General features: G+C 39.7%; 1 protein-coding gene across 3 annotated transcripts in view; it reads right to left on the reverse strand.

Moving 5' to 3' along the window:
- Positions 1-22,584, reverse strand: part of Dock11 (dedicator of cytokinesis 11) — a 184,050-nt gene that overhangs the window by 36,483 nt on the left and 124,983 nt on the right. For all 3 annotated transcript variants that reach the window (XM_006992962.4, XM_015986474.3, XM_015986475.3), the window contains 7 exons: positions 21,742-21,853; positions 14,277-14,343; positions 12,849-12,896; positions 9,927-10,069; positions 7,868-7,983; positions 4,830-4,967; positions 1,166-1,348 (listed from right to left, as the gene is read on the reverse strand). In XM_006992962.4, coding sequence (XP_006993024.1) covers positions 1,166-1,348; positions 4,830-4,967; positions 7,868-7,983; positions 9,927-10,069; positions 12,849-12,896; positions 14,277-14,343; positions 21,742-21,853 — 807 coding nt within the window. The remainder of the gene's footprint in view (positions 1-1,165; positions 1,349-4,829; positions 4,968-7,867; positions 7,984-9,926; positions 10,070-12,848; positions 12,897-14,276; positions 14,344-21,741; positions 21,854-22,584) is intronic.

The following is a 22,584-nucleotide window of genomic DNA, read 5'->3' on the forward strand; positions in this document are numbered from 1 at the left end:
GATGCTCTATACTTTTATGTACTTAGTCTTTATACTTTCAACACATCTCAGTTTGGACCAGTCCCACTTCAAGTAGCAGATGACCATCTGAGAACTACGGCACAGGAAGGGAAAGCCAGACAATGATTTCTTTTGCAGTGCTGAAACTAGAACCCAGAGCCTTGTGCATGCTAGGCAAGTACTCTACCACTGAGCTATAACCTCAGCCATATTTTGACCTTTTGTTTTGAGATACAACGTCTCTCATGTTACCCAGGCTGGCATCAATCTCACTCTACCCACAAGGCAGGACTTGAAGTTACTAGCTTCCTGCCTTAGTCTCCCAAGTAACTATAGATGTTGATCTTTGTGGAGGAGGGGGGAGGAGAGCACATGTTTGCAGGTGCACATCTGTGCCTATGTGTGGAGACCAGGGGTCAGTCAACCTTGGGTACCATTCTTCAGAAGCTGTCTATTTAATTTTGGGGGGCAAGGTCTCTCACTGGCTTAAAACTTGCCAAGTAAGGTTAGCCTGGCTGGCCAGTTGGTCCCGGGGTTTTGCCTGTTCCCATTTCCTCAGTCCTGGGATTACAAGTGCATACCACATGCCCAGCTTTAAAATCTGTATTATCATTGGGCAGTGGTGGCACATACCTTTAATCCTAGCACTTAGGCGGCAGAGACATTCAGATCTCTGTGAGTTCAAGGTCAGCCTAGTCAAAGAGTGAGTTCCAGGACAGGAAGGCTACACAGAGAAATCCTGTCTAAGAAAACAAAACAAAAAAGCCAAAATCCAACCAAACATAGAAAAAAAAAACAAAAAAAAATGTTTTATCTGCATGAGTACAGGTGTTTAGACTACATGTATGTCTGTATCTCTGTGCACGTATATGCCTTGTACCCAAGGAGGCCAGGACAGGACAACAGATGCTCTGGGCTGGAGTTACAGATGGTTGTGAGCCACCATGTAGGTGCTGGAAATCAAACCTAGGTCCTCTGGAAAAACAACCAGCGCTCTTCACCACTGGGCCAACAGTCCAGCCCCATGCCCAGCTTTTTAATGTGGGTTCTCGGGATCAAATTCAGGTACTCATGCTTGCAGAACATGCATCTTACCAACTGAGCTGTCTTTATAGCTACAGATGTTGATTTTGATAGAGGCCAGCGACCTTTGATTGCTACTCACCTGCAAGTGTGTCCTCAAGAAGGTTTTCCTTTTCGTATACTCAAAGTTGTTTCTCATCAAAAGATACAAAAGTGCGGATGCCTCATTCCTGGTTGAGCTGATCTTTGAAGTACAACACTTTAAAACCTCATAGCAAAATGCAGCACACATGTTTACTCTTCCTTTGAAAAAGGCTGAGGGAAACTAACCAAGGAAAATAGAATGAGCATCTGAAAATCTAATAAAATCCACCAATTATCAAGCGTCGACTGCTTCTCACCTAAAACCATGCTGGGTGCTTTAGAGGATAACAAATTTATATGAGGTCAGAGCTCTGTTCTCAAGATAGTCTGAACTTGTGACCATGCAGACAAGCATATGTTAATGGTAGGACAAGTCAAGTCAGTGGAGTAGTCATTACAAAATGTAAAGGTGTTTGGTATAAATGCTGTCAATCTAAGAAGAGCCCAAGACAGTCCAAAACATATGAGGAACAGAGGTTCAGTGATCTACAGAATAAATGAAATGACTGAATGATGAATGACGCCTCTCAAATGGGGTCTTATAATGGGAAGAACAGTTGCATTGCTTAGTGTTTGCTTTATATATAAAGGCTCATTCTAATGTTCCATGTGCTGAGAAAATAATAACAAAGCCATTAGGAGTGAAATTGATCATTTTATTTTTAACGAAATAGAGATGGGCAGAGTGAAATGTTCGTATACACCTGTCTATTTTCTACTCCACAAACAGTGCCAATTAAGACACATTGTGTCATAGAAAAAAGAGCACCCAAGTGGTCACCAAGTTTTCAAAACAGCCAAGTGGCCTGCTGCTTTGAGAATGTATTCAGCCGGCTGTTTTGTGGAAGATAAACTACATCTCTAACATGGGCTTGTTAGAATTTCCTGTGCTTGCAAGTCGAGACAAGCAAGCTGCTTCAGAATGCATAATGGCAATTTTTGCGGGGATTCTATAGATTCAGTGTCACCTACTTGGAAACCTTGAATTTAAATCCACATTTCAGGAATTTATCTGCTGTTTTTTTTTTCAGTTTTGTTTGTTTGTTTGTTTGTTTGTTTTGTTTTTTTTACCTTTGTAGCAAGTGCAGTGTTAGGCAGGCATCAGAAATTTAATAAATGCATTCTGATGGGAAAATTGGGAAATCTCATAAAGTTTCACAAGATTAGATTAACACTTACTAGACAAGATACTCTAGTATGAAAACATTTAAGGGTGGGCATAGCTCCATACAGTTAATTCCTACAGTAAGTCTTCTTACATCACTTGAGACACGAGCAATGGCCAAAATCATGAATAACTTCCTCAGTGCTAGTTCTAATGCGCCCTTTCACCTCACTTGCCCACTCTGTACCTCATGAGGATGCTGACACTCTTTCCCACTTTGGCTTCCATGACATCTTCCATTCTTGCCTTTTTTGCCACTTCTGTCACTGTTCCCCTTGTCCCCTTCATAGATTTCTCTTTCAACCCCTTCTGTGTTACCTTCTCCAATGTTCTGATCCCACCTCCGCTTTCCCCCTATATCCTTTCTGGGGAAATCCAGCCATTCTACTGAGTTCCCTTATAAGCGGATATTCTCCCGACTAAATTCTAGTTATGTTCTAGAATATTCCAAACTCTTTCCTGATGCAAGAATTTTGCAAAAGGACGTACTTCTTCCTAGGATGTTCTTCCTTAAACCATTTGTGTGGCTAGGTCTTTTTTCATACTTCATATCTTACTATATAATGCATATCAGTTTGAGACAGTCCCCAAATTATGATGGTCAAATGAAGAGTTTAAAAAATTACAGTGGAGCAAAAGAGGTATGTATTCAGTAGAGATTTTAATGTCAAATTCTGAGTTCTGTTCTCTTTCTAAGTGCAATATGAGGTATGTGTGCTGTGTTGCTCAAGTATGATGCCCAATAAGTCATGTTGAAGGCCATTTTAACTCACTTATTTTCCACTTAAAATGGGTTAATTGGTCTGTCACCCCATCACAAGTTAAAGGCATTTGTACTCTACCATAGCATTTTGCTTGTTTCTGTCCTAGAACCGAATGTAATTATGAATTGTTCTGTTGTTCATTCTCTGTCTCTACCTCCCAAGAGTGAACATCCTTGGGTCGGAGAGTATTCTTGTTTTGTATCTCCACAATCATCTCTCCAGTACGGCACTTGAGACTGTGCTCAGTAAATACAGAATAGATGAATGGAAAATGACTCCAACCCAGAGCTCTCTCCAGATCCATGGATTTCAATGTTCGAGAGGAACCTTGAATTCAATACAAGCCAGTATTCATTATTTTTTACCTTACGGATAGTTTGTCCCCTAGATTTCAGATCTGAGAAAACACCCACCATTTTATTGGTGAACTGGTGATCAAGTCCAATAATTCTCTTTGGTGCATATTCTATCTCCATATTCATGCACCACTGACTTTTGCCAGGCCCTCATCTCTTTTTTACTATGTTTTATTTATATCTTTTTTCACTGTTTGGTACTAACACCACCAATCTCTTTTCTTCTCTTCCTCCCTTCCTTTTATTGTTCATTCATCCGTGTTTCATTATGCAGCTTTGACTGGCCTGGAACTGGCTACATAGCCCAGGCTGCCCTTGAATTCACAGAGCGCTGCCTGCCTCTCTCTCAGCCAATGTCTTTCCCACTATTTTTCGAGAGGTTTACTTTCCCCTGGTCACACCAATTCTCTCTTAGTACATATCGAATTGTGTTACTTCCCTGCTTAAAACCTTTCCGTGCCTGTCTGATCCCTAAAAGATGAAGTCAAGTTCTTACGATGGCTGACTACCCATTTTTCTGCTTGCCATTTACACTTGCAGTTTTATCTCCTCAGTCCACACTAACTCCTCCACCTACTGCCGAAGGAAAACTTCTGCTAAGCTAGACCCAGTTCTCTGTGCAAACTTCACACCATGATGGCATTTGTCGATGTACATATATTTTTCAGCTATTGCCAGTAAGCCCTCAGGAGTACATGCAATAACTAAATTCCTAGTAACTGTTAAATGAATTGTTTCTAAATGTATTTCCATTCCTTTATCCTATCATGCTTGTAGAGAACTCACTTTTCCATGGGTTCCTTTATTCTTAAAGTATATTAAAGAATGGAATTTTTTTTTTAAGAATGGAAATGTTTTTAAAGCTTCACATTTACCTAATTTCTACATACAATGAAAGGTAAGGCTTGTTCGTTGGCAGGTTATTATGCAAGATCCCAGAGTTCTAAAAGTTAGTTGCTGCTTTCAAAGTGCTTATGCACAGTTTTTTTTTTTTAAATAAGCAAGACCAGGGCTTCATCAATGTTAGTCTTATTGTATGATAAGCAAGACAAAGAAAAATTGGTGAATTTGGTGAGTTAAAAATATCATTAGGTCTGGGAATGTGGTGCCCTGGGTTGAATCTTGAGAGAGAAAAGAGGGTGCAGAGGGAGACCCTTGAAAAGGGCCTGCTGAAAATGTCAAGGTATAACAGTAAAAGCAAAAGCAGGCTCCGATTTTATAGGATTCTTTGCCCACTCCTCAATATAGGTGTTGCTCTGCTCTGCTTGTATGTAGAAAGGCAGTGGTAGTTAGTGGCTGTTTGTGTGTGTCACCATAACGGTCGGTCTCCGTTCCTCTGTCTTCCCTGAGCTCCTAGGAGTTCAAAGTTGTTCTTACCTTACTGATGAAAGATCTCAGCGAGGCAAAGACATGTTTCAGTGACACTTCAGATTGTCCATTTTTAAGAAAAGCAAGATGAATATCAAATACTTTTTTCATTAATGGGTTGTGGCCATCATTATTTAAAAGTTGGCTCTATAAAACATGAAAAGCAAAACAAAGCAAAAAAAAAAAACCCAGTTTATAGAAGCATTTAATTTATCCTCTCCCCTACATACAAGAGAACTAATTTTACTGCATGACCAGTATCTGCTTATGAATCTACTATTTGGCCTTTGGAAGTTTTTAGACTATTTTGAGTACTTTAGTTGAGAATATTCAGGTGAGCTTCAACTTAAATTGGAAATCTTGAAACACCATATAAACTCTATCTAGGATACTGAAACTCTTAAGCCAGGCATGCCAGCACATGCCTTTGATCCTAACACTTGGAAGGCAGAGGCAGGCAGATCTCTGAGTTTAAGGCCAGTCTGGTCTATAGAGTGAGATCCAGTAGAGCCAGGGCTGAACCCTGTCTTGAAAAAACAAACAAACAAACAAAAAACCCAAAAACACAAAAAAAAAGAAAGGGAGGGGAGGAAGGAGGAAGGGAGAGAGGGAAAGAGAGAGAAATGTTAGCATTTAGAATAGCTAAAAAAATTATTCCTCCAATGGAACACATCAAAATACATGAATATGGAAAGAATATTTCATCTCTCATCCCTCCTTCATTTTCTTTTGTTCTTAAAGTTCTCTTTATGCAGCTCAGGGTGAGCTAGAACTTGCTACATACATAGCCCAGGCTGGCTCAAAGTCATGATCCTCTTGCTGAGATTAGGCACATGTCCAGTCATGACTGACTGGGAGGAATTAATTTTTTTTAAAATTTTTTAATTAACATATTCAAAAACTTAAAAACAAATACAAAGGCAACTGGCCTTTGCATTTCTCTAGGAGACTAATAATTAAGACAAATAACAATTCTTTTTAAAAGTCTGTTATCTAATTTACTTTTGGAAGTCCATTTTGTATAACACATATTTATGCAATGGTAACAAACTAAACATTCCATGAGTTCAGGAAACAGATACAACAACCGACTATTTAAATGCCTCTTATAAATGGGCATATAAAACAATAAATAGTACAGCTGTGCAGAGATATCAGTTATTTATGAAATTTACTTTAAAATAAATCACCAAGGGGCTCCAATGTATAGTTCAGTGCTAAAGTGTCTGTCTATATGTGACGGTCCTGGGTTCAATCCCCAACACTGCAAAAACAAACAAACAAACAAAAAACAGAAAGGAGAAAACAAAAATTAAAATGAAAACATGGGGGCTAGAGAGATGGCTCTGTGGGTAAAAGTGCTTGGCATGAAAGCCTGAGGGGCTTAGTTCCAATTCCCAGAATCCATGTAAGATCAGACACAGTAGCACAGCATCTGGAATCCCAGTAACTTCAAAAAGATCCCACATTCTCCTGTGTCATCACCATGGCCATTTATTATTACAAAGTAAGGGAACAGTGACACACTATGTGCTTTGCATGCACCCAAAATAGGAAGTTAGCATTTGTAAAGTGCTTAAGAAATACATAAATATCTATTTAAAAAATAAAAACATATCAGAAAAGCAGGGAGGAACGAAAGCCTAGTCATGAGACCCGATGTCCTATCTGCTGACATGATGAAAAATAGATGTGTGTGTTATTTTAATCAAAACAAACCTAAAGTTTTGCAAGAACGCCTACTATAACTTTTTTGTTTGTTTGGTTTTTGAGAAAGGGTTTCTCTGTATCCTGGCTATCCTGGTCACTTTGTAAACCATGCTGGCCTGGAACTCACAGAGATCCAGTGCCTCTTCCTCCTGAGAGCTGGGATTAAAGGTGTGTGCCACCACTGCCCTGCTTACACCTCTTTATTAGTATGCTATCCAATTCTCCCTTATAATGTCTTTGAGAAGCATGGAGCAAGTTTCCATATTATATCAGGAAGCCCAAAGCAATTAACTATATTACTTAAGAAAGGGGAGGAAACATACTGGATTGCCTTGCCCAGCCTTAATGCAAGGGGAGGTGCTTAGACTTACTTTACACGCCATGGTTTGTTGATCTCCAGGGGATATCAGAGGAGAAACAGAGGAGGAGTGGACTGAAGGTGGGCAGAGAGGAGACAGAGGGAGGGAATGGGAGGAGAGGAGGGAAGGGAAATGGGGCCGGGATGGAAAATAAATAAATTATAAAATGAAAGGGGAGGAAAGAAAAACAAACAAACAAACAAACAAACAAACAAACAGACAAACACAGGCCCCAATAATCTGTAACTGGAGAGAAGGCAGGTGTGGTTCCCCTTTGGGGTTCTCATACTTACATTATGCTCACGTAGTTCTTACTTTCAAAGCAAACTCACATCTATTATCTTAGTTTACCCTTCCAGTAAGCCTGCAAGCTAACTGCCTTTACTTTCTTTTACAAATCAAAGGAATGATGATTTGGGTTGAGAGAAAAAACATCTGAGAAAATCCTGAGCAGCCAGTCAGTTTGCCTGGACATTATCCTTACAAGCTATCTTGTTGATTTTGGCTGACTGATGCTCTCATGATTTCCAGTAAAAATTACGAGTTGTTTTAATAAAAACATGAAAGAAAACGCTCCCTCCTTCTTTCTTCCCCATCCTCTTTCTTTGTCCACCTGGCCTTGGCTGACCTGGAACGTGTTAGATTGACCAGGCCACTCTCAAATTTGTCGCTACCCTCCTGTCTCTGTCGCCCAAGTCCTGACATTATGGGCATGTGGTGCCATGCCTGGTAGAAAACTGATTCTAAAGGCAAATATAAAACAATAGAATTTGAGAGGCAGAGCGGGATCAAGGACCTTCTAGCCTGAATCCTTCATGTTATGGATGATTGAGTTTCAGTCATCTCTTAAGGTTTCACCGTAGCACAGTCAACCTTGGCTTGGCACCAGGGTCCCCCACTGCTCCTACCTCTGACCAGCTGGTTCCTGTCCAATGTTTTCCTCTCCGGGACACCAACTGAACCCAAACTCATGTTTACCTTGAAGCACTGGGTGAAAAATGATATGGTGTCTAGCACTGTCAGAGCAACTTCAGTAGCAGTATTGCCTTCCAGAAGTGCCTGGTGGAAAATGTCTGCTTCCGTTGTCGCAGAACCTAGGGTAAGAGAAGCAAATTAAACCGTGCCCGACACAGACTTACATAATGGCCTCAGTGAGACAGTCTCGCCTTCTTAGAAGGAGCCCACAGTGCCAACAGACCTAATGAGCTTCACTCCACTTATTCCTTACTGGCTTAATCACTGCCATTCACTTTTCATTCAATGAGTGATAGTTACTATCCGCACGCTATCAACAGCTCGGCAGCATGTACTTAGGGGTCCGCTTCTTTGGTGATGTGATCTCAGTAATGAGCTATGGTGATGTAACTAGGAAATCACGTGGGAGGCATCTTAGGCCATGCTGCCAACGTGGATGGAAAAATGAGAAAGCCACACAAATTCAGTGTCCTATGGTCAGAGGTCTTCAATGCTGCCAGTGACATGAGGCTTGTTTCTAAATCCCAGGCTATTTTATGGGCTGACAGAAGCAGGCTCATTATACTTGTACAAGAAGCAGAAACCTTTAACATGTGCAGTTTGTAAAAGTCCTCAGTCCTTTAGCTCAGGGTCTACCTGCACACGACATTGTTTACTATTATTAGGCTTCTTTTGCTGGGACCTATGGAGGACCATATGAAAACACAAGTGTTCTTCCCTGGAGTTTTGATTACTATCTGCTTTAGAGAGGATACTTTCTCTAGTCTTCTGACAGCCCCCAGTTAGGCAAGATTTCTCTCCTCGTCCTCAATGCCTTCTCAGTGCTTTATCCTTTTAAAATATATCTTCAACAAATAGTATTTAGAACTCATTATTATATTATTATTTGGTGCTACTAGGGATTGAACATATGGCAAGCACTCTGCCACTGAGCTAGGTTCCTGGTTACTGTTCTTTCTTTTTTTAACTTTTTATTGGATGAGACGAGATCAAATTTGCTCAGGCAGGCCTTGAACCTGTGAACTTCCTGCCTCACTCTCCTTGGTAGCTGGGATGACGGGCTTGTACTACCAAGCCCAGCTAGAGTTGATTCATTTCTGTAGTCAGCACGGGACATACATATCATTAGTCATTAAATAAACAATAGTAACTCTAAATGAATATTATATATGCTATCTTACTAGGATATCAGTACTTTCTATTAAAATTTAATGGAGCTAAAGAGATGGCTCAGTAGTTTAGAGCATCTTCCAGAGGACCTAAGTTCAATTTCCAGCACCCACATGGTGACTCACACCCATCTATAACTCCAGTTCCAGGGGATCAAATGTCCTCTTCTGGCCTTTACAAGCACCAGGCACACAAATGGTGCACATACATACATTTAGGCAAAACACTGATAAACATAAAATGAAATAAATAAATCTAAAATAATTGAAAAATGAAATTTGAAAGTAGCACCAAAGAAAAACTAATACAAAAAATATTAATAATGGTTGCATGGGAAAATTCCTTAATACTAAGAAAAAGATTTAATCACTTAGAGTTGTTTTAAAAATCATGCATGTTATTAAATAGTCATGCATGATGAAATTATATAAATAAATACATAGCAGAGATATGAAAGTCTATCTCTATGAATGAGAAATTATGGTGATTTAAACCAGGATTGAAGATTCAAACTGGGCTTTGGTGATGATGACTCAGTGGTTAAAGTGCTTGCCATGAGTTTGATCCCCAGAACCCAACTAAGTGCTGTGTGGGTTTGGAGTGTGACCTACAAGAAGGCAGAGACAGGGGAATCCCTGGTACAAGCTGGCAAGCGAGACTAGTCATATCTGGGCTTCACTGAGAGATCCTGCCTCAAAGAATATGGTAGACATATAATTAAGAAAGATCCCTGATCTCAACCTTGGGCTGCCATACACACCTGCACATATGAACCCACACACATGAACATACCTATATACATGCCACACACACAAACACATGAATTAGAAAAAAAGATTAAACAGCGTTACCAGGCTATATCCTCTGGGTCCCCGCTCCCATGTTTACTTACTGTGATTAAGTGTGAAGGAGCTTTCTAAGCTACTAAGATGCTGAAGTCGAGCCTGCATCACTCCTGACCTGTTTCGAAGAGCTGGCATAGTTTGAGATTTTCGGTCTATTCCAAAGTGTTTTGATAGCCAGGCATCATGAACCCTAGAACACAATTTTAAATCAAGAATTAAAATAAAGCCAGATGGTGGTGGTACACACCTTTAGGCCTGTCACTCGGGGAGCAGAAGCATATGGATCTCTGTGGGTTCCAGGTCAGCCTGGTCTAGAAAGCAAGTTCCACGACAGTCAGAATGACACAGAGAAACCCTGTCTGGAAAAAAAATAACAACAACAAACAACAAACAAACAAAAAACCTTAAGTGCTGCAATAAAATATGCTGTGGGATGTTCTGTATGGCAAATGTGTTGCTTTGATTGGTCAATAAATAAAATACTGATTGGCCAGTGGCTAGGCAGGAAGTATAGGCGGGACTAACAGAGAGGAGAAAAGAAAGAACAAGAAGGCAGAAGAAGTCACTGCCAGCCGCTGCCAGGACAAGCAGCATGTGAAGATGCCTGTAAGCCACGAGCCATGTGGCAAGGTATAGATTTATGGAAATGGATTAATTTAAGCTATAAGAACAGTTAGCAAGAAGCCTGCCACGGCCATACAGTTTGTAAGCAATATAAGTCTCTGTGTTTACTTGGTTGGGTCTGAGCGGCTGTGGGACTGGTGGGTGACAAAGATTTGTCCTGACTGTGGGCAAGGCAGGAAAACTCTAGCTACAAAAATACTTAATTGTTTGAATCTTTTAAACTAAAATGTGATTTTAATTGATGTTTCCAGATAAATAATAGGCTGCTCAAGACTCCATCAACTATTACTTGGATTAAAGGAGGCCTATAGGAATCTGTGAGCCATCTCTCCATCCCTTAATTGTACAAAGTTTAATGGGTTTTTAAAAAGAGCTTATACTATAATAATAGAACTTATGAATTTAGAAAGAGCTTCCCACTTCTATAACATCTAAAAACCATTGGGGTTAAGTAGATAACACTCCAATACTATTCAGTCTTTTTGCAGGAAGTGAGGAAGGAGAAGAGAAAAGACAGACACTGAAAATGGGAATGGGCTGGCATCAGACATTCAAGAATGAGTATCAAAAGGCACTGGGGCACACACCTTTAATTCTAGCACTCGGGAGGCAGAGGCAGGTGGATCTCTGTTAGTCCAAGGCTAGCCTTGTCTACAGAGTGAGTTCCAGGACAGCCAGAACTGTTACACAGAGAAACTCTGTCTCAAAAAAAAAAACAACAAACCAAACCAAACCAAAACAAAACAAGAATGAGTATCAATCTAGTCTCCCAGACTGCTTACAACTGGGTCATAGGTAAACTAAGGACGAAAAAGTTTGTCTGTTCTCTTCTAACCATGAGGTGGAAGCAACAGAAGCTGAGATGTTAAGGTCTAAGGTGCTACTGATCAGAGCAGCTCACAGTCACAGGGAAAAGACAGTGGAAACTGGAACTCTTATCACTTGAGATCTATTACTAAGCTGTTCCAGAGACACAGCAATTAACCCCATCCAAAGGCATCAATTGGTGGAACCAAGCCAGGTGTGGTCACGCATTTTATAATCCCGGCCCTTGAGAAGTTGAGGCAAGAGGATCAGAAGTTCAAGGTCCTCCTTTGAGATAGTGCAAGTCAAGGCAAACTTGGGCTCCATGAGATCCTGTCACCAAAACCAAAACCAAAACCAAACAAGAAAAAGGAACTGCTGTGGACTTGAACTTTGAAAAATGTACCATTTAGTGCTGGAGACATGGCTCAATGGTTAAAGGTACTTGCCACCAAACCTAACAACCTGAGTTGGATCCCTGTGACACACGTGGTGGAAGGAGAGAACCCACTCCCACGAGCTGTCCTCTGACTTTCATGCATTTGCCATGGTATATGTACCTGTGCAAGATGCCACAAACTAAATACATTTCTAAAAGACTGTATTTGATTCCTTTAATGAGTAGTTCTACTTCATACATACACATACACACTCAAACTGAAATAAGCAAGACCTTTCTTTGCCTTAGGGCCCTTCAATCATTCCTGATTTTTTGTCCAGTGCTGAGAAGTGAACCCGGGACTTCACATGCTAAGAAGGTACTTCACATGCTAAGAAGGTGCTGAGCTATTTTCCAAGCACAAATTTATTTTCCTTTTCTTCTTCTTTTTCTTTTTTTTTTTTTGGTGTTATTAAGAATTGAATCCAGGGCATTGTGCATGCTAAACAAATAAATATTCTATCACTGAGCTATGCCGCTGAGCCCCTCACACATTTCTTTATAAAGATTTAAGAGGCAAAAGAATAAATAAATAATATATAATGTATATCCTAATTATTGTTGAAGGTTGCTAGTCACCTTAATATTTGGCAAAATTTACATCTTTTTTTGTTTTTGGTTTTTTGAGACAGGGTTTCTCTGTGTAGCTCTGTGCCTTTCCTGGAACTCGCTTTGGAGACCAGGCTGGCCTCCAACTCGTAGAGATCTGCCTGGCTCTGCCTCCCGAGTGCTGGGATTAAAGGCGTGTGCCACCACCGCCCAGCAAAATTTACATCTTACAACTACCCTTGGCTCTTTGATTTTCTGCCTACCCTTATATTTAGCTGTTACTTAAGTCCTCCTGGAAACACAAGAATCTGCTTGAAATTTAGGGGAATCTCAGAAGGTAGAAACCTTCTGTATCACTCTCATCTTTACCATTTTGAAAACACAGTATTGATTCACATTAGTTTTAACCTTGAATTGGGATCTGTTGAATGAATCACAGCTGCCTTCATGTTAACCTAAAATCAGTATCTTAGGTTTTATATGCTATGGTGGCACTGCTCTCTGTTGGAAAAGAAGGGGAAGAAATGGAACACTGTAGTGCTGCAGGAATTACCTCGCTATGTTTCTTTTTCCCATATAACGAAAGTGAAACAAACATACTCTGGAAAGGAAAATGACAGCATGTTAGTATATACTGCTACCTGGTGCAGTTTAACAACTATTAACAGTCATATGTTCTAGAGACCAATTTACAAGAACATACATTTCCACAAAATAAATGCCCAGATAACTACTTATAGGCTTGCCAGATCCTATCTTTCCACATATATTTGCTATCGTTATAATGGCAGGTTTAAAAAAAAGAAAAAACTGACCGTGTAAAACATCCTTTGTGTGCTGTACCATACCATAGCCAAGGTCTCTAGCACTCATTAAGACTTGTTTAAGTTCTATGAAAAGCAGGCTAATCTTTCTCCACCCTCCCCTTCCTCCTGTTCATTTCAAACAAATTCTCAACATCAGTTGACTTCAATGGGAGATATTTCCCAGTGTATTGACAGTGTTTACTACAGCGGGTGTGTGTGTGTGTGTGTGTGTGTGTGTGTGTGTGTGTGTGTGTGTGTGTGTGTGAACTAGAAAGGGGGCCATGAAGGAGAGCAAGAGGTCTTCAGGGAGGGTTAGTGAAAGAAGAAAATAGGAAAATGACACATTAGGGAAGAAGGGGGCCAGCAGGAGTGGGAGGGGCTTAGAAGATGGGGCAAGAAAGATGAACAGAAACGATCTGAATGAAAATGCCATAACAGAAATCTCATTATTTTGTATATTAATTAAAAAACTAATAAATTCATATATAGAAAAATCCCCCTGAAATCCTAACTGCTAGTCAGCAGATATTTTATGTAATATTTTGAAAACTTGAATGAACTGTTTATATATCGATTATCCCTTGTATTTTATATGTGCATATAAATCATATATATAATACATATGTACATTTCCTTCTGTTTATAATTTTTCCTTTTAGCTTTTAATAATGATAACATAGTAGCTCAGCATATAACACCTTTCAATCACTATGGATGGTGTGACCAAGTGTTTTTAAATACCTGTAGATGTATATTTCTATATAGATCCATAAAACTGTATCTCTCTGTTCCTGAAGTGAGTAGTATTTAGAATTATTCAGCTCTACTTAAGAGTTCAAAATCTGAATTCTAGCTGTTCATCAATACAGGATCTGCTTCAAATGAACAATACAGGCCAGCTGACAGCATCTTAGTTTTCATGGACATAATAAGACTCCCGCTCATCTGTAAAATCACTGGTTAAGAGTTTTTCTATGGGATCACCTGTATTCCACCTCCTTGATTTTCTTTTATCACTGAGTGAAGAATGCCAGACTCCAGATTATTAAGATAATTTGACATTTTCTACCACATTAGCAAACGAGCTGCTAAAAACACAAAAACTGTAACATCTAAACTCCTTCAACTAACTTTTTCTGAATAAGCGGAACATTTAGGAAAATAGTGCAACTTACTCTAGAAGTACGAGAATGTTTATGAGCTCCTGGGGAGACACTTTATTCCAGTACGTCAAGAGAGTATCTGAAAACAAGAGAAAGAACAAAAAATAGAGTGAGCCTAGCGTCAAGCACCACCCCACACTTCATCCCTCTTTCTTCTACTGCCCAACACCCACACGCTCTGTCTTTTTTTTTTTTTTTTTGGTTTTTCGAGACAGGGTTTCTCTGTGTAGCTTTGCGCCTTTCCTGGAGCTCACTTGGTAGCCCAGGCTGGCCTCGAACTCACAGAGATCCGCCTGCCTCCGCCTCCCGAGTGCTGAGATTAAAGGCGTGCGCCACCAACGCCCGGCATATGCTCTGTCTTTATGAAGACAGGATGGCACATATTCCAGGTTGACCTCACATCCACTGTGGAGCTGAGGGTGACTCCTAATCCTCCTGCCTCCACTTCAGAATGCAGGAATTAGAGGTCTGCACCACCAAGGGGGCTTCCCCTTCCCCTTTCTTTAGATGGGATTTCACTATGAGAACCAGGCTGGCCTTAAACTTAGAAGTGCCCTGACTTCCTGCTTCCTGCCCTACCTCCTGAGTGCTGGGATAACAAACGTGTTTCATCACACTGTGCTCAGAATAATACACATACATATTTTTTGCATTGGTTTCAAATGCATCACACAATCTTTATTTCAGCTTCTAACCTTCTTTTTATTTTGTAAATGTCCTTTGGGATGGTTTGCTCCAGTCTTCCTATCATAACTGGAGACAAAATAAGGAAAGTTTTGTTTATCTTTTACCCAAGGCTTAGCCAACTCTAAAATTTCACAATGCTAGGTTTATGGACATTTTTCTGAAGTTGGGTGCCTTTATCTGCACTCAAAGGATTCTGTTAACCAAAACATTTAATAACTTTAGAGAAGGAGACAGATTATTTTCTTCCATTTTCCTCTTTGGATAATGAGGCCGATGATCTATCTATGTTTCCAACTATTTCAGACAGAAGAATATTTTAAATCTACCTCATGTAAGTCCCTCTAAAACCTATTTCCTTCATTTTTCCAATATATCTTTTCGGATTTACCTACCCACCTACCGATCGGGTTTTATTTTGTTTGTTTGAGACAGGGTCTCATAGTCCAGATTGTCCTTGAATTCCTGATCCTATGCCTCTACCTCCCAAGTGATGAGATGCCCAGCTCTGACTAAAAAAAAATAAAAGTTATATAACTTTCTTTTTTATATTCCTCTGATATAGCTAACAGTATTGGCTATCCCTGTTGTAAATGACAAAATCTTTTGTCATAAAAGGTAGACAAATGGCTCCTTTTCCATCCAAGCAACAGCCTTTGGTAGACAGGGACTGAGGAGACAATGCTGACTTTATGATGGCGTGAGACAGAATGAAAGGGATTTGATGTTGCTTCTCACATTTTTAATACATTTTTTCCTGATACTGGGATCAAACATACACACACACACACACACACACACACACATATATGTATATATGTATATGTATATGGGGAGAGAGAGAAACAGAGACAGAGAGAGAAGCACTCTATCATGGAGCTACATGACCTGGGTTTTTTTTTTTTTTTTTTTTTTTCCGAGACAGGGTTTCTGTAGCTTTGGAGCCTATCCTGGAACTCACTCTGTAGACCAGGCTGGCCTCGAACTCAGAGATCCCCCTGGCTGTGCCTCCCGAGTGCTGGGATTAAAGGCGTGCGCCGCCACAGCCCGGCCTTTAAATTTTATTTTTAAACTGGCATCTAGCGCCTCAGAAAATTGTTAAGGTTGGCCTTGAACCCACAATCTTCGCAAGTCAACCTTCAGGAGTAGCTGGGATTAAAGCGCGGGTCACTGTTCTCAGTTTACTCTCACATTTTTTATAAAACCACTAATATTGACAGTTTTCAATGATTCTAAAATAGTAATCATCAATAATCAAAACTAGTTTTGACATGATTTGTTCTAAAATATGATTTTTCTAAAAGACTAAGCTAACAGCAATTTCTGTCCTCCCCCGCCCTGCCTGGCCTTTTGGTATCTCCCAGGAAAAAAAGGGGCGGGGGAACGTATGAGGTGCGCATGCGGGGGGCGCATGCGCACTCTCCCGCAGCCGCCTCTGGCTTTCCCGCCTGTCCTCAGAGGGTGGTGGCGCCATTTTAGAGCGCGGTGGGCTTTTTCTTGCCCTCGCGCTCTGGTAATTTTCTTTTTTTAACAAAAAGTTTTTGGCTTCTTTTCTAGGAAAAAGAAACGGGCCTTTCTGTCCGTCCTCCACCAGCTCGTGTGGACCGGGTCTTAAGGCAGCTTCTGGGCAGGTCTGTAAAGGGGTAGCCGGGTGAGGCCCGTGAGGCCGGGTGAGGCCCGTGAGGCCGCGCCTGTCGCCGCCGTGGGCAGGGCCGCAGAGGTTAGTGTTCCGGTCAGTGGACCGTCCCCTCAGGGGCTCCGCTGCCATTTAGTCGGTGGCACAGCCCAGCCACTGGCCATAGCCCCATAGGTATAGGTCGGCCAGTGCGGCTGCCGGTCACTCGCCAGTGACAGGCGCTCAGCGGAGGGGCTTCGGCCATTTTGTCAGGGCTACCGCCCAAAGCCGCCGCCGCCGCCGCCGCCGCCGGGTTCGCAGGAAGTGAGGCAAGATGCAGGCTGTCAGTAGTAGCGGTGAAGACAGGGGAGATGGTCCAAATGCCTCCCACTTAGGGAGAATTAAGCTTAGTGTGAGCGATCTGGTGTCTGATGACTTTAAAAGGGCGTGGTTAGCACTGAAGGACATCCATGATAAAGAGCTTCACCGCTTACAGATGAAATTGACCAATATGAGGAAGGCCAGGTTGACAGAGGGAAGGCGCTATGGCCCAGTAGCAAAGAATAAATCAGGGACGGAGACACGGGAGACCTCCGATTCAAAATCATGTGAGCGCTGTTTAATGCATGAAACATACAAGAAAATGCTACAGCAAGAATTTAGTATCATGCAACAAAAAAGGCTAGCGGAGATTGCTGAGCTCACTGTAGAAAATAGCAAATTAAAAGAAGAAAATAGAAAGCTATCTGAAAAGATAAAAGTAAACCTGCCACGTATTTGTTTGAGTTTTTCAGATAGCGATTATGAGGATTTCATTCCCAGTATTCAAATGAAAAAGAAACAAGTTTATATAGTAAAGGAGCCTTCCCAACCAGTACAGTTGTTTCCTAGGAATGTTGTGGAACCACATAATGAACAGCAACAGTCTCTATGTGATTTGGATGGAAAACCAAATCCAGATGATAATCCACCTCAACTAAACTATGAGGGAATCTTTGAAGTGCCAGAGACTTCTCTAGATTCCCCATCTGTTGAGGAAAATCTTGCCCAAGAGGCCAGTGTCTTACCCTCATGTACTGCTTATTCTTTAACAACTACATTGGAAACTTCAAAGAAAGATGACGTGATTAGTATCTCGAGCCTTTCTGGAGTAAAAAAAACACAACAATGGGAAAAAAATACCTTTGCTTGGAGCCTTTCCAGTGTGTCCTCTGGAGAAGCTATAATAGTATCTGAAACCTCAGAGGAAAATATGCCTTGTAAGCCTAGTAATGTATTGCCATCTCTGACAAAGAAAAAAAAATCAAATAGTACACAAGTGTTTCCTGTGGACTATACTTCAAAATACGTTCAGAGAAGGAGATTAGCACTCTCTGGTTTCAGATACAAAAATGACATTCCAATGGAATCTGGTAATGCTCCTTTACCTTCCAAGGAAAAACCTTCTCTGAATAATACTAGTGAATCTGAAAATGTAAGAACTTGTGAAAAGCCTGAAAGTGATTCTGAGAGGGTTCCTTCAGGAACCTCTGTGTTGAAAAGAAAAATTAAGAAATAAAAAGAAGTTGCAGCTTCCCTTCACATTTTCTTACAAGGAAAATGTGTTTTTTCAATAAGATAGTATTCCTGTAAATTCAGACTATAGAATTAACAAAATGAATAAAACAATATGACTTAAAAACTTTGACCCTCAAATAGTTTATTACTGTTAGCAAAATGTAGAGGGCAGAGAAGGAAACTCTTCAGAACACCCCTGTCCTCAAAAGAACAATGTGTACAAGTAGAACAAAAGTTTACATTAAAGTTACTAAGATTATAACAAAATTTAAAAAGCTATGAGCACTTGAATGATATGAACTTTTAGGAGCTCAACATTTAAATGGATATAGAGTAATGGAAATACTATTTACTAGACAAGATAAGGTCAGTAGAACCAACCCATTGAAAAGGATCTAGAAGTGAACATTTTTTTTTAGAATAAAATGAGCATAACTTTATGGCATGCAGTGTGACTTTAAACATAACAAGATAAAGAGATTTGATGTAGACAGCATATATATAAGTTATTGAAAATGATGGGGTTGGGGATTTAGCTCAGTGGTAGAGTGCTTGCCTAGCAAGCACAAGGCTCTGGGTTCAGTCCTCAGCTCCGGGAAAAGAAAAGAAAATGTCCTGAAACCACAAAGCAGGAACAGAAGAACAACTTCATAACAAGGGCAAAATATTTGGCAGACTAAGCAAAGCTCTATTTATAAGGGAAACTATTACATTCATAAGAAAGAAAAGTCATGGTTTTATCTGTGACATCAAAACATGCATCCAGACTTGTCTGTGTATATGTGTACACTGGATTAGAAGGAGAGAAGTAGTCAGCAATGTATCTCTCCTCTCCCTCATGCTCTGTCCTTTTACTTTCTTTGCTCAGAAATACCCATGTATCTCTTGGATATCTTTTATATTGTTGGCTCTTGGAATAGATGAATTAATGGTACAGGAATACTTTTGTTAAATCCATACAAAAAAGAATGAATTTAACAGGAGTATTCCCATACTATAATTTTTTTCATTCCAAGAGCCAACAATACAGTATTTCTTTCACCATTACAAAACTATTATAATTGTGATAAAATGTTTTAGAATATTCATGGTTCTAATAAACAAACCCCATAAACATCATAATCAGTTTCCTTATTCTCCCATTTTTTATCTTTGTGGGAAGGCAAAGCATGAGTTGTGGTTGTTATTAGGTAATCTATTATTTCCTGAAATGAACCTCTGGTTTTAAAAATTATTTTACTTCTTTTCCAAAACATGGATGTCCATCACAGAGCTTCAATCTAATTTTGACAGTTTACTCTTAAGTTGTATATTCCTGAAACCAATAGATTGCAGAATTATTTGTATTGTTTTTCGGTATGAAATGGTAGAATCCCAGCCCTTAGGAGGCTGATTAGCCTGTACTACATGGTTAGTTTCAGGCCAAGCTAAGCTAAATAGTGAGATTCCATCTCAAAAAGAAAAAATAACTATTTGAGTTGTATTAACATATTTCACATTTTTTATTCATATGTGGCTAATAGGTTTAATATTTCTACATCAACTTATCTAGTAATCTGTATTATTTGCATAATTTGTATTGTATAATTTTATATTATTTGTATAATTTGTATTCATTTTACTTATATTATTTTGTACTATCACAAAAAAGCAAGTAATGTTTACTAAAAATGGGTAAAGATATTCATGTGCCAAGCCCTAGATTTCATCCCCACCACCAGAAAAAAATTAAAACAAAAAATAGTTGAGCATGCTAGCAGCTGCCTCTAGTCCCAAAATTTGGAAGATAGGCAAGAGGATTGTGAATTCAAGACCATCTCTGACTATGAAAAAAAAAAGACTATTGTATTGATGTACTATAGAATTTGTTATTCATATCTGACTAATCTGTTTTAATGTTTATGTGTCACAGAAATAAAGTATGTAATAGTCAATAAGATGGATAAAACAGGCTGGTGGTATATAGCTGATGTGCTAGGCCCGGGGTTCATGTCTCTAGTAACCAAAAAAAAGTTCAAAAATATGGCCTAGGTATTTAGTGGCAGTGAAGCATTTGCATATGCATGTGCAAGGCCCTGGGTTCATCATCTGACACCAGGGGGAAAAAATGAAACAACCAAGTGTGGTGGGAAAAAATGAAACAACCAAGTGTGGTGGGAAAAAATGAAACAACCAAGTGTGGTGTGTGCCCTTGTAATTCTAGCACTCAAGAGGCTGAAGCAAGAGAATCGGGAGTTGCCATCTTTGGATAAATAGTGAGACCCTGTCTCCAAGAATTACATAAATTGGGGCTGGAGAGATGACACAGCAGGTAAGAGCACTTGTTGCTCTTGCAAAGGACCTGCGGCCAGTTCCCAGCACCCACATGGTGGCTTCTAACCATCTGTAACTCCAGTTCCCGGGGATCTCATGCTCTCTTCTGACCTCTGTAGGCACCAGGCATACATGTGGTACACATACACATAAAAAATCAAATAAGCAGGGCATGGTGGTGCATGCCTTTAATCCCAGCACTTGAGAGGCAGAGGATAGTCTGGTCTACACAGCAAGTTTGAGGCCATTTAGGGTTACAAAATGAGACTGTTTCAAAAAACAAAACAATAAAACAATAACTAAGCAAAAATAAATAAATAAAAATATTAAATTTTAATTATAAAAGTTACATGATTATGGTGATTAGAAACTAGGTGCACTTTGAATTTATTTTAAATTTACTTACTAATTTTTGCAGTGCTAAGAAATTTTCTTTCTTTTTTTTAGTGCTAGGAATTGAACCCAGGGTCTCACATATGCTAGCCATGTACTCTACCATTAGTTTACATGTACTTTGTTAATTGTACATATTTATGAGGAATATAATGTTACCTGTGTACACTGTATGATGCCTACTTTAGTGGATACTTTTTGAGCAAAATATTGAGAAATGGAAAAAGAGGATGAGAATTGTGTAAAGAAATGTGGCATTTGAGAGAAAATAACTTTAACTTTTGAGGGCATGTAGTTAACCCCTTATTTATAGACAGTCATATAGTATAAAAGAAAACTAGTAATGCTAGGAGATAATACCATTCTTCTCCAAGAAGAGAAGCAGCCTGACAGTCTGGCTGCAAATAACACCAGTGGTGCTGCAGAGACAAGGACTGACTCCAGGCAACACAGTGGTGCTGCAGAGACAAGGACTGACTCCAGGCAACACAGTGGTGCTGCAGAGACAAGGACTGACTCCAGACAACACCGGTGATGCAGAGACAATGGTGGCAACCCCTACCTTCAGAAAACCCTGATTTTTTGTTTCTGTTTTTCAAATCCTGAGTCAAATAAAGCCTAAAATGTTAATTTTGTATTGTGGTTGTTTCCTTCCTGTTATATTAACTACTTAACATATTTTATGCTTTGCATAAAAATCCTTTAAAATTGTTGCATAATTTTTATAAATTAATATTTTTAAATTTTATCAGACTCAAATCCACAGGAACTTATTTTAATATTCATCTTAAGGGATATTTTATGACTTAAATCTTGAAAGATCTGTTTCTAACATGCATGTTCTCAATTTACAGGCTTGAACCCATGAGGGGGGCATGTCGAGTAGAGTTCCTGCTGAATATGCTCATTTCTTACCTTCAGAAATCATCTTTACTATATATAAGTAGCACATCAAGAGGTTTCTGATTTCATACTGATCCAGACGATTATAGTGGGATACACTACTCCTTGAAGAACTGTGTCGAGTCTGTAAGATAAAAGAGAGGAGACTTAGGGAACAATATGGCAATTTTACACAGCCTTAATCTCAATTATTTTTTAACTACCTGTCTTATTTGAGAAAACTATCAAAACCAATTTTATGGCATATTTGACAGACAAATGGGCTGAGTCTTCATTGCTACAGTACCTAGTAATATCACTGGAAATTACTTTGGGGTCTTCATAAAGGCATAGCCATTAATTACGTATTTATGTTTTACTCCCATATGCTTTATGTTATAATTGCAAAATTTTAAAATACATAACTTTCAGGAAGAATAGCTTTTACGTGAAGGAGGGAATTAAGGTATGTGAAAGCATGACGGACATTTTAGGGCTGGAGATAAAGCTCAGAAGTAGATCACTTGCCTACCATATGCAAGTTCCTGGGTTTTATTCCCCATTGCTGCCTAAAAATTACACTTTTAAATTTGAATCGCTACTTAGAATGTACTAATATCCAACTCCCAACCATCAAATAATCTATTTTTTTTTCCTGTTTCCTCCCAGGCCCCGCTCTACGTGGGTAGCTTTGAGCCTGGGTTTCCTCATTTATTAAAGAAAAAAAAAGGAGGGGGTGGTTTAGCAACATAGCTGTTGTTATAGTTTCCAAAGGCTTCCAAAGCGGTGAGATGACTCTCTGGCGAGATCGAAAAGCACTTCCATTCGTCACTGCCCTTCTCTGTGCTCAATGGGTACCCTGGGGCACAAATTACT

Source organism: Peromyscus maniculatus, chromosome X (genome assembly GCF_049852395.1).
Source record: "Peromyscus maniculatus bairdii isolate BWxNUB_F1_BW_parent chromosome X, HU_Pman_BW_mat_3.1, whole genome shotgun sequence".
NCBI classification, from domain to species: domain Eukaryota; kingdom Metazoa; phylum Chordata; class Mammalia; order Rodentia; family Cricetidae; genus Peromyscus; species Peromyscus maniculatus.